The following is a 12,518-nucleotide window of genomic DNA, read 5'->3' on the forward strand; positions in this document are numbered from 1 at the left end:
AAAGGACCAATATAAAACATTCATGGTAGTTGGAGACTACAGTGAGCCTCTAGTTCAGACAGCTCCCGGTTTCTTCCTTTCCTCAGGGTACTGGGAAATACCAATGTGATATTGTTCATTAACCATTTAACCTTTGCCCTTATATTTATTAATAGTCCTACATATGTTTTCATAGCTAAAATGCTTATGTCTTCAGAAATAACTCTTTTTAATGAATTTAATGAAAAGAGATTCAGGAGGTATGGTAAGTTAGTAGGAAGAGTTTTTGTATTGGGGCCTTTTGATTCCCCTATATTTTAGGGTCATAAAATAACATTAGGCAAGTTACTTGTTTCATTTATGTTAAGATGATTCTTAACATAAATGAATCAGCCCAGCTCTGATGTTGGAAAACTAAGAAAGAATTGAAAAAAAATTTACAGAAGGTCTATGAAGGTTTTCTATAGAATAAATAATCATAATCATAATGACAATAATAATAAAAAAAGTCTGCTAACAAAGTGTCTGGCATCTTGAATTGTGACTGTGGGCAAGTTAGGTAACTTGAGTCTCAAATCTTTTTTATTTTTGTTTTTAAGTTTTTATTTAAGTAATCTCTACACCCAACATGGTGCTCGAACTCATGCTCCTAAGATCAAGAGTTGCATGCTCTTCCTTTTTTTTTTTTTTTTTTTTAAAGGCAGAGATCACAAGTAGGCAGAGAGGCAGGTGGGGGGAGGCAGGGAAGCAGGCTCTCCAGACAGACTCTTGCTGAGTGCAGAGCCCCTCATGATGTGGGGTTCCATCTCATGAGCCATGAGATCAGGACCTGAGCTGAAACCAAGTCAGATGTTTAACTGACTGAGCCACTCAGGTGCCCCATAAAGGTTTTTAAGTACGGTGAGAACTTATAAAATCATTAGACATCCTACATTAGTATAAATATATTTAATTGGCTAGCCTTCAACTAATACTAAAGACTAGTAACCCTGAAGAAACGAGACCCTAGAGTTTTAAAGATGGCTGCAGAAGGTTCAGAGCAAAATGAGGAAATTTGTTCTGAGTCAAACATTTGGCTTGCAAACAAACTTTTGGAATACAGTCAACTTGTAAGCTTGTGATTGCCTGTATCACATTAGAACCAAGGGAAAAAGTTGCTACTTTAGTGCAGGCTGGTGAGCTGAATAAATTACTATAAGTGATTCTACATTTGGCTTCTTGTTAATCTAAGTAGATTAGTTGTGTAATCAGAATGAAGCTCAGTACTACATGTCTTACTGTGGTTTATGTATTCATACAGGCAATACTGCACAATGTGTTAAGGTATAGGAAAACATAGAACAAGGAGCCTACAATTTCCGTTGAAATTTCAAATACAGATATTCCATTTTAGAAGGAAATCTGCTTCTAGGAAACTGCTAAGGGGACTTATAGTCAGATAAGATTCAGGAATACTGCATTGGTGAACTGTGGACTATTTTCTTCTGAGTGCCTAGCAAAAAACCTTCCCCCAGGAAGTTAATATTTAATAAATAAATAAATAATCACATGAATAGAAGCCAAAAATTATTGCAAGTTATTCTGAAATTAGTTGGCTTCAAATGACTTTAAAAAAAAAAAAATATTTTATGTATTTCTCTCAGAGAGAGCGAGTTAGCACGAGTGGGGAAGAGGGGCGGAGGGTGAAGTAGAAGTAGACTCCCCACTGAACAGAAAGCCCAATGTGGGGCTCTTTCCCAGGCCCCAGGATCATGACCTGAGCCAAAGGCAGATGCTCAACTGACTGAGCCATACAGGTGTCCAGGCTTCAAATGACTTTTTGTCATTTCCTCAAATTGAAAATATCCTCAAAGTACAACTGTGTGTCATCACTGAGGAATTCAAAAGAATGTGCCTGAGTCTTGGGAAGCAAACCCCAAAGGCGAATTCCCAACATATTTTGCCAAATGACAGCATGTTTGGAATAGGTGTAATCTCCCAAGTCAGTATTCTGAAGAGGCTGCTCCTTTCTTTGATGTGAATGTTTTAGTGGGCTTGTAAAAAAAAAACAAACATAGCATTACTTCTGGAGTCAAATATTGTATAGATTTCTCTAGCTCTAAATATTTAGCAGTGACATTTATGATACAGATTAGCAACGTTCTGTCATCTTAGAGGTTCAGAATTAACACTCAAAATTAATTTTTCTAATTTCAGAAGTTGAAGTTAGGTGTTTCTAGAAAGTAAGGCAACTTTCTACTATGCTCAAACTAATGCCTTAAGAAGAAACATCCTCTTTGGGATGCCATGACCAATTCCAAATGTGACTTTTCTAAAGGGAAGTACTCATTTGTATGTGTTTCTTCTGAAGCAATTTGCTTAGCAAAGAACTCAGCCTCACAAATGTATAGTCTTATATGATAATGCCATCTCCCCCCGTCCCCGGGGAGTTCCATGAAGTCTTAAAAATTCTTGAAGGAATGGATGACAATAAGGCATATTTTACCCCTACATTCCCACATTCTAGAAAACTGAAGTAGGGAGAAATTCATTTGCGAGTTTAACTCAGACTACTGATACTATATCAGTATTAGTTTACCAGATAGACGGCACTTAAAGATATTAAATACAAAATAATATTTAAAAACTTTCTCGGCATGTATTTCCCACATTATGTGATTTAAATGATCAATGAAGTATAAAGTAGGAATCTTTCTGGTTAATTTAAGTACATAACCCATTTACAGGATTTAAATATTTGCACAACTTACACGAACATGCCCTCTGGGGTCACTCGTCCAGCTTGAATTAAATAGCCTCCAAATCGAAAACCCACTGCATATGTGAAATATACAAAAGCATGGCTGAATGCATAACAGATTCCAAAGATCTGTGCTTTCTTCAAGGTATTTCTGAAATGCACAAAATTTACTAAGTAATGAGGCACAAGGTATAGCAAGTTCATTTAAATAAATGTAGAGTAATGAATACAGAAGACTAGACATATTATCATTTAAGGGATATACATTTTTCTAAGAAAAAAAGAGAAAGTGAGTGTTTTAAAATGAGAATTATTATAGAGAAAACAGATACTATGATGATTCTCTCTATAGTTCTATACTCTATAGTTCATTGCAACAAAATTTCCTCTGTGTAGGAATGGACAAGGTCTGTGAATGAACACCTAATGAAAGAGTTGAAGAGATTTGGTTTTGAAGTATTTAGAAATATTGTCTATTGTAACATTTCACTAGCACAATAAGTAGTGGAAATTAAAGGGTGGTACCAACCACAGGCATGAAAAGAGTACAAAGCTCTCTCTCTGATAAAGTAATGCAAATAGTATCACTAAGTAAATGTGATAAGGAGGACTGGTTTAAAATTAAAAGGAGTGATCACACTTGTCATATATACATTTATCTTAAAATGTGAACCATTTTAGCTATTCAATATAAAGGGCTAAGCAATCTTATTCTCTTTCTTGAATATGTTATATCCTCAATTTGGTTTCAGGAAAATAATAAAAATGTGCATAGTTAGTAGTAGTTCATACTACTAACTATAGTTAGTAGCAACATGGGAGGACTAAAATATTCTACCTGTGCTTGTTCTCAATTGCTTTTTCTAGTCTCCTCTTGATGAAGTCATATGAGAAATGATGATACACCATTATTAGGAAAGATTCCAGAGCAAATAAATTGGCAGGCAAACCACTGTAGTCATCCAGGAAGACTGCCTTTACAGGGACAGCTAAAGTTAGTTAATGAAGTCAGTATGAATCTACAATCACCTGTGTTGGATCTGAAGCGTCTTCTCATATGCTTGCTCAAAGGCTTTTTCTCTTGTTAATGACACTATAGTCCGAATATTTTCCACGGCTTCAGTTGCTATCTTATAAAATAGGATAGTAAAATAAAGAAATAAAATTAGTAATGGTTAAATTCTGGTTGTGAATTCCAGTCATTTATACAGGGGGCATATTAAGTATAGCATTAAGTCAATAAGTTTTCTTAGCTTCTTTTTTTCTTTACCAAAAACAAGATAGGAAAATAACATTTTAGGATAATAGGCTCAAGAAAAATTTATTTTGAAAAGATTTAGTCCACAGATCTAAATTCAGTCCCCTTGGAATCTTCACTGAATTTCTATTTAAACTGGTTCTGTAGGCAGAGAGATCAAACATTAGCATTATGTTCATATGTAATTATGCAAAGAAAGTACGAGATAATTCAAGAAGATAGTAGACAGAATCAAATAAATAATTGCACAAAATACAAAGAGCAACCAAAAAACCTCAGGAACACTGCAGTAAAGTAATATGGGTAAGGCTATTAAATGCTATATAAGTTACAGCCATTTCTCATTTTGATGTCTGTGAACTTAAAAAGATATTTAATTTAGGGTCACCTGGGTGGCTTAGTGGATTAAAGCCTCTGCCTTTGGCTCAGATCATGATCCTAGGGTCCTGGGATCGAGCCCCGTGTCAGGCTCTCTGCTCTGCAGGGAGCCTGCTTCCCCCTCTCTATTTGCCTCTATGCCTACTTGTGATCTCTGTCAAATAAATAAATAAAATCTTTAAAAAAAAAGATACTTAATTTAAATATAATTAATGCCTTTCTTTCTTCCTTCCCTTCTTTCTTTTTCTCTCTCTCTCCTTCCTTCCTTCCTCTTCTTTTCTTTCTTTCTGAGACAGAGAGAGAGCACGCACGAGTAGAGGGAAGGGCAAAGGGAGAGGGGGAGAGAGCAGATTCAAGCAGACTCCCTGCTGAGTGTCGAGCCTGACTTGGGCCTCAATCCTGGGATCCTAAGATCATGAGCTGAGCTGAAATCAAGAGTCGGCTACTTAACCGACTGAGCCACCCAGGTGCCCTAATGCTTTTCCATATTTCTATAATATTTGAAAAGACGGAATAATTACATGAGAAATGAAGGAGACTTTTGGCTTAGAATAACTTGTTGGACATGAGAACACATGTTGACTTGAAAGAGAAATTTCCTGCTTTCGCATTCTATTTCCATAGTGGCAGTGTAGACTGTGGGACAGAGGAAGACCTAGGTGGTCAACCAGTGTTATTTAAAGAATAACTTGGGTTACAGGAAAGAACCAGATTTCTGGATGGTGTGCAGGGCACCTGGATTCTGCTCTCAATTTTGACTGTGAGTTGTTCTAAATTCTCATTAATTTTAGAGTAAGCTCAAAGTAACCACCATTTGTAACATACACTGTAGTATGCAAGAAAAATGGGTAAAAATGCTAAAACCCTGAGAGAGAAAATGAGCAAAAAATCTTTGTGATCATTTTTCACAATGGAGAAAGGACTTAATATCATTATAGAATCTTAGAAAATAATCCTCTGTAAAAAACCAAAAAACTAATACAGTTATTTTAAGTATGAAAAGTAAAACAGTTGATGATTTGTCCAAATCTACACATGCAACTGAAGAAGGACCAATATGTTTTATTGGTCCTTATTCTAAGCTTTGGTGTTTGGTATGTAGATTAAAAGCTACTGAGAAAGAGACAGATTGTTTGATTACAGTTACTGACTGTATAGTCTGGGGTTATTCAAATAATCTAAAAAGGAAAAACTGAAGGACACATATAAAGGTTAAAGCTCATGATATAAAAATTAAGATGCATAAAAAATTAAGATGCATAAAATCCAATTAATCCCCATTAATTTGAAGGTTGTGATAATTTGCACCACAGGGAGGGCCAAACAACTTTTCACTGTCTCTGAGGCAAATATATGCTAAACAGTTCAGTCTGTAGTGCCCAAGCAGACATTCCAAGGGTCCTTATCTAGTCCAAGGAAGGTGGAAAGGTCCAAGGGTCACACAAACCAGATTTCAATGAGTCACATGCTTGGCATTCCAATTCCTGTCTAACTGTGATAGTCCCTGGATATAGATCAAAACTAGTAAAATCATTTTCAGACTCAGAGTGTGTTCACCCAAGTGATAAAAGTCTTTGAAAATATATCATGAGAGGAGCAGCTTAAAGACCTGTGGATGGATGGCTAAGAGAAGACTTGGCATTTACATGATGCAGTTTCCTCAAGGCTGCTAAAGGAAGGGGCTTTGGACCTCTACTGAGATGAAAGCCAAGAATGGTAGGATAGAAGGCCCCCAACAAACAGACAAACAGACAAACACCAGAACCAAAAATTGCCTACCATCCAAAGGCTATTCAAAGGTAGGGAGCCTGCTTGCCACTGAGGAAAAGGTTGGGTAAAAGATGGGACACTTGACAGGGATGTCATACAAGGGATTCCTTTTTTGGGTAACTGATTGGATCAAATGACACTTCTTTCAATTCTTAGATGTTATGAAACTACAACGCTAATGTTCCCTAAACTTCAAATATAATGATTATTTTTATAAATACGATTGTTCCTGAGAGACATTTTCCCAGTAATTAAAATGTTCATCTTGATCAGTATAAAGATGGTCCTTGTTTCTAAAATCTTATTTTAGGCACTATCAGAAACAGAAAATTGCCTTATATTCAATAACTCTTATTTCCTCTACATTTTGAGAAATAAAAATAACTAAAATTGTTTAAGAAAATTTAATTATTCAACAATCAGAGAATGTGGAATCATGATGTTAGCAATTTCCCTCCTGATAATGGCAATATGGCTGGCATTATTGAGTGCATACTATCTTCTAGACACTATTCTAAATGTCTTGCATATAAGAATGCTAAGTGTTTTGTGTAATACTTAGAAAAATCTGCAAGTGGTATTATTATTATTCCGACCTTACAGAGGAAGAAATTGAAGTCCAGAAAGGTTGACACAACTTGCTCATATCACACATTCGTTAGTGATAGAATCTAAAATGTAATTTCGCCAGTTTGACTCTAGAGCCTACACTCTAAATCACAAATCCTGTTATACTATAGCCTATTTACACCCCATCCTAAATTAGTCTGGATGCATTTCAATTCATATATACCTCTTTACAGGCACCTAAGAAAGTAAGTGCGCATACTATAAAAATGGCAACTCTTTGTTTTCCTCTTAAAATGTTATGATGGTAAAAAGTCTTTATTTTACCTTCCCAGCATGCTTAAGTTCTTGCTTATCCTTTTTGGCAAATCCAGTCATAGCTGTGGTTTCAATCATTCCTGTCAGAGCAAGTACTGGAGCAATACTCAAAATCAAGAGGGTCATCTCCCATCCATACATGAAGGAAATGATAACTGACAGTCCCATGTTAGTTGCATTTTGTGTTAAGACACCAATTCTTGAACCTGTTGCCTGTAACAAGACATATTTTGGGAAAAAAGTCAATTAATTTTAAATTTACAAGTATTCCTATTATAGTTTCTTACAAAACAAGGCAGGCTTTCTTTTTTAGGATTTATACTTACATTTTTTTTTAAATAGTGCTGCATATATATATTTTTTAAATTTTTCATTTTTTATAAGCATATATTTTTATCCCCAGGGGTACAGGTCTGTGAATCACCAGGTTTACACACTTCACAGCACTCACCAAAGCCCATACCCTCCCCAATGTCCATAATCCCACCCCCTTCTCCCAACCCTCCTCCCCCCATACTTACATTTTTACTTCGAACTTGTACTTAGAAATTAAATAATACCCATACTTAAAAAACTGTCCTCTACTAAGGAGTCATTATGCTTTTTCTATCTTATTTATTTTTTGAAAGATTATTTATTTGATACAGAGAGAAAGCACAGGAAGGGAGAGTGGCAAAGGGATAAGGGAGCCCGATGCAATGTGGGGCTTGATCCCAGGACTCTGTGATCATGACCTTAGTTGAAGGCAGACACTTACTGGACTGAGCCACCCAGGTGCCCTGCTTTGTCTGTCTATGTTGGATATTGTTTTTTGACATGTCCCTATCATTCTGTGAATATGTTCTTACTTTCTGACACAAAAAGATTCTCCGGGCTTTACTGCTGGAATCTATCATTTCTCCAAGGAGTCCTGGTTCCTTTTGGTGGATAATGGTATTTAAAAGTCAATATATGGTTTTAGTTGTGCTCATTATTAATGGCATATCAGTGGAAAAAACTGGGGAATGTGTGTGTGTGTATGTGTGTGTGTGTGCAGACGCAGACACAAACTGAAATCTGTATTTCTCTATTTATATGAATCATCAATTCACTTCGATACCTCCAATTCCAATCCAGCACCATGAAGTTATTTTCAGCTTTCTTCCTTCTCATATTTGTTATCCCCTTCTGCAACAGTGAGAAACTTGGCTCCCATTTTCTTTGATTTATTTATGTGATCAAACTCTCTGTGTGTAACCAATCTGATATCATGGCCCCTGCTTCTCCCCTGCATGGATACCTTTCTCCCTCTGCTCTGGCTAGGCTTTCCCACACCAGGCTGCCACCACACATGGACGTGCAACCCACCATATGTGGGCTCCAAAACCCAACATTCTACATTCTTTCTTCTACACTGATGGAGGGGCCGGCATTCTTAGTCACTATACCATAGTAGTGCTGAATCGAATGATTTATACGATTCATTAAGGTGTATACTTTGGATATCATTACTTTGTATTCCATTTTCTGCATTTTATTTGGTTTCACTAAGCAAAGATTTAAAGCATCATTATCAAGATTTATTGAAAAGGAGTTGGAAACATGGTATAAGGTAATTATATTTTGAAAAAAATCCCAAATAAGTAGAAATATCTTTATAACTATTTTATGAGAACTATATGTCTTATGAACCAACTTTCAGTGGGACACATGATAGTAATAAACTGAAATGTTAAATTCCTTTGGTGCTCAGATGAAAAAATGAGACTCCATTTACCTAGAAAAATAGCTATCATCAACAATATCAATTCACATTTTAAAAGATTTATTTTGTTATGATCATGAAAATATGACCATTGGAAAGGTTTAGATAATGTTAAAATTTACATCCTTCCAGACACTCAGATTAGGATTATTCTGTGTATGTAGCTTTGTATCCTGCTTTAATCCTTTTACATTACACTGCAAGCTTTTTCCTGGTGGTTAAATAGTCTTCAAAAAATACTTAGAATTTTTCACTTTTTCCAATTTTTCACTATTAAAAATAAAGATGTAATGAGCATCTTTGTGCAAAATCTTTATGCTTATCTTTTAATTCCTAATGTTAAATACCTAGACTAGAGTAATATGTTAAAGGGTACATACTCTTACATGCCTGATAGATATTATCAAATTGCTTCTCTAGAAGATTGTATCAGATTTCACTAAAGTACCCTCAAATTAGTATCATCATTAAAATAACAACAGTAGGGCACCTGGGTGGCTCAGTATGTTCAGTATCTGCCTTTGGTGTAGGTCATGATCCGGGGGTCCTGGGATCAAGTCTTGCCTATCAGGCTTCCTGCTGAATAGGGAGTCTGCTTCTCCCTCTACCCTTCCCCATCTGCTTGTAATCTCTCTCACACACTCTCTCTCAAATAAATAAGTAAAATTAAAACAACAACAACAACAATAAAAAGTCCTGTGTCCCCCAAGGCTCTGCCTTATTCCTAAAATATTTTTCTGGCTTCAGCTTCAAGACTCATTTGGTAATCTGTTATTTCCCTATTTCTCACTATTAAAGAAAATTCCAAAAAAGTAAAAACAAGTAGTAAGAGCAAAACCCAACAAACCATTAAATAATGACAACTAAGACAGGTAAACTATTTTAAGTGTCTAAGGGTATTATAAACTAATTCTAAGACCTGTGAGGCTGAAATAGGAATGTCATTTGCTACTTAATGCTGACTTACACTCTGACTCTTGAGAGCTGAAGGGTGATGCTGAAGAAACACGATATTGTATGTTATGGGATGAATTGTGTCTCTCCCTAACCCCAAATTCATATGTTGTGGTCCTGACTCCCAGCTCCTCAGAATGCCATTATATTTGGATATGAGGTCTTTAAAGATGTAATTAAGTTAAAATGAGGTCTCTGGTGTGAGCACTACTCCAATGTAACTTATGTCTTTAGGAGGAGGAGGTTTGAAGGCTCACGCATGGGAAAGACCATATGAGGACACAGCGAGAAGATAGCTGTTTATTTTATTATTATTATTATTTTTAATTTTTATTTATTTATTTGACAGAGAGAGAGATCACAAGTAGGCAGAGAGAGAGGAGGAAGCAGGGTCCCCACTGAGCAGAGAGCCTGATGTGGGGCTTGATCCCAGGACCCTGAGATCATGACCTGAGCTGAAGGCAGAGGCTTTAGCCCACTGAGCCACCCAGGCACCCCTATTATTATTATTTTTAAAGATATTATTTATTTATTTATTTATTTGACAGAGGTAACGAGAGAGGAAATATAAGCGGGGCAGTGACAGAGGGAGAAGTAGGCTAAATCCTGCTAAGCAGGGAGCCCGATGCAGGGCTTGATCCCAGGACCCTGGGATTATGACCTGAGCCAAAGGCAGATGCTACACAGACTGAGTCACCCAGGTGCCCTAGAGATAGCTATTTTTAAGTCAAGCATAGAGGACCCCAAATGAAACCAATCCTGCTGACACCTTGATCTAGGGATTCTCACAATCAGAACCTTGAGGAAATAAATTACTGTTGTGTAAGCCATCCAGTTTGTGATACTTTATTATGGCAGTCCTAGCAAATGAATATATTTACTTGTTCCTCTCTTCCCACCCCCTGCCTTTTGGTGATGGCAATAGGATAATAAGAATCTAAATATATTTTTCCTGTTCTAGGAAGAATTAACAGAAAATAATAAACATCTGGCCTTGAAAAATACTACAAGAACTAAAGGAAAACAGAAAATAGTCTTAAAGACCCGGAGGATAATGTACTTCTGGAAAGAATTTAGGACTGGAATCACAGGAAATTTTTTTTTAAAGATTTTGTTTATTTGACAGAATGAGAGAGAGAGAGAGAGAGAGAGAGAACGTAAGCAGGGGGAACAGTAGGCAGGGGGAGAGGGAGAAATAGGTTCCCTACTGAGTAAGGAGCCTGATGTGGGGCTTGATCCCAGGACCCTGGGATCATTACCTGAGCCAAAGGCAGCTGTTTAACCAACTGAGCCACCCAAGTGTCCTGGAATCACAGGAATTTTAAACTTCCTTAGATTCTTTAGCAACATGCACAAAGATATAAGTTTTTCTTGGAAACTAAGAGCAGACAGTCATGATTAAATAATTATTTAGATAACAATTTATGGATTATTATAGATTTAGGGATTATTATGGAGAGGAACTATGTCTTTGGCAATTTGCTAATGCAAATAATAAAACTTTTTTTAAAAAAGATTTTATTTATTTTATATAAAGAGAGAATGAGGTGGTGGGAGGGCACAGTGAGATGGAGAGTGTATTAAGCAGACTCCCTGCTAAGCGTGGAGCCCCATGCTGGGCTCAGTTCTCACAACACTGAAATCACGACCTGAGCTGAAACCAAGAGTCAGCCACTTAACCAACTGAGACACCTAAGCACTCCATGCATAAAAATTTTATAAGAAAATTATAGTGTACAAAGAGGAATGCCTAGTATTAAAAAATAAATGGAAGAGAACTCAGAATGCAACTGTAGAAATAAAATAAAATTCCATATGATAAGATTCCTGCTTATGGAGTAACAAGAAATGGATTTATCCTCCCACATAAAATCAGGGCAGAGATGGGAAACAAACAAGATGAGCCCAGTGACTGCTCCAGTTTGGCCCTTGAAAGAGCTCCCAGGCTGGAATATAGGGTGAGAAAACTGAGACAGAGCCCAACAGACTCCCTAAATTAAGTAGACAAAACAGAATCTGGGCCAGCTAAGGAAGCTAGAGTTTGTAGCACAGAACACCCGAGAAGGGAGATGCACACAGAAAGAGAAATCTGGATATCTGCAGAGGGTCTTCCTTGAATATTGAGCTGAGAGTGCTTGCTTGTGTGAGGGCTGGGAATGGTGCTCAGTCACACTGGAAAACTTAATTTCCAGCCAGGCTGGAAAACCTCATGCCCTCATGCCCTCAGGGCATTGGGTAGAGTATATAAGGGTCTTTCCTCAGTTGTAGACTCAGTCCTGCCTAACCAACTGTAAAATGAAGACCCAAATGATTGAACTGTTCCCAGGTAACTTAACTGAATCCCAGAACAAAACAAAAACATTTACACAAATGTAAAAATATCCAGCACCCAAAAATGTTATATTCACAATGTGCGATACCTCATCAAAATTTACTAGATACATAAAAAAGCAAAACAGGACCCATAATGGCATAAAAATCAATCAACTGAAACTGACCCAGAACTGACACAAAAGTTCAACTTAGTAAATGACAATAAAAGTTATCAATGGATAACATATATTCAAAAAGTTAAGAGAAAAGAACATATAGAAAAGACCCACATCAAAATTTTACAAATGCAAATTTCAGCGTCCATAAAGTTTTACTGGAGCATAGTCTCGCCCCTTTCTTTACGTAATATGAGTGGCTGTCTTAGAATTATGATAGAGTTGAGTAGTTGCTAGAGTTAGGGTTGCAATATAAAGACAGATCACTGGGGCGCCTGGGTGGCTCAGGGGCTTAAAGCCTCTGACTTTGGCTCTGGTCAT

The 12,518-nt window shown here is 36.7% G+C and overlaps 1 protein-coding gene across 1 annotated transcript in view; it reads right to left on the reverse strand.

The window, feature by feature from the left end:
• ABCB5 (ATP binding cassette subfamily B member 5) overlaps nt 1–12,518 on the reverse strand; it is a 135,628-nt gene that overhangs the window by 21,769 nt on the left and 101,341 nt on the right. The window contains exons 22-24 of the mRNA XM_032304029.1: nt 7,020–7,223; nt 3,749–3,849; nt 2,730–2,870 (exon numbers count right to left, since the gene is read on the reverse strand). Coding sequence (XP_032159920.1) covers nt 2,730–2,870; nt 3,749–3,849; nt 7,020–7,223 — 446 coding nt within the window. The remainder of the gene's footprint in view (nt 1–2,729; nt 2,871–3,748; nt 3,850–7,019; nt 7,224–12,518) is intronic.

Source organism: Mustela erminea, chromosome 11, assembly GCF_009829155.1.
Source record: "Mustela erminea isolate mMusErm1 chromosome 11, mMusErm1.Pri, whole genome shotgun sequence".
NCBI lineage: Eukaryota > Metazoa > Chordata > Mammalia > Carnivora > Mustelidae > Mustela > Mustela erminea.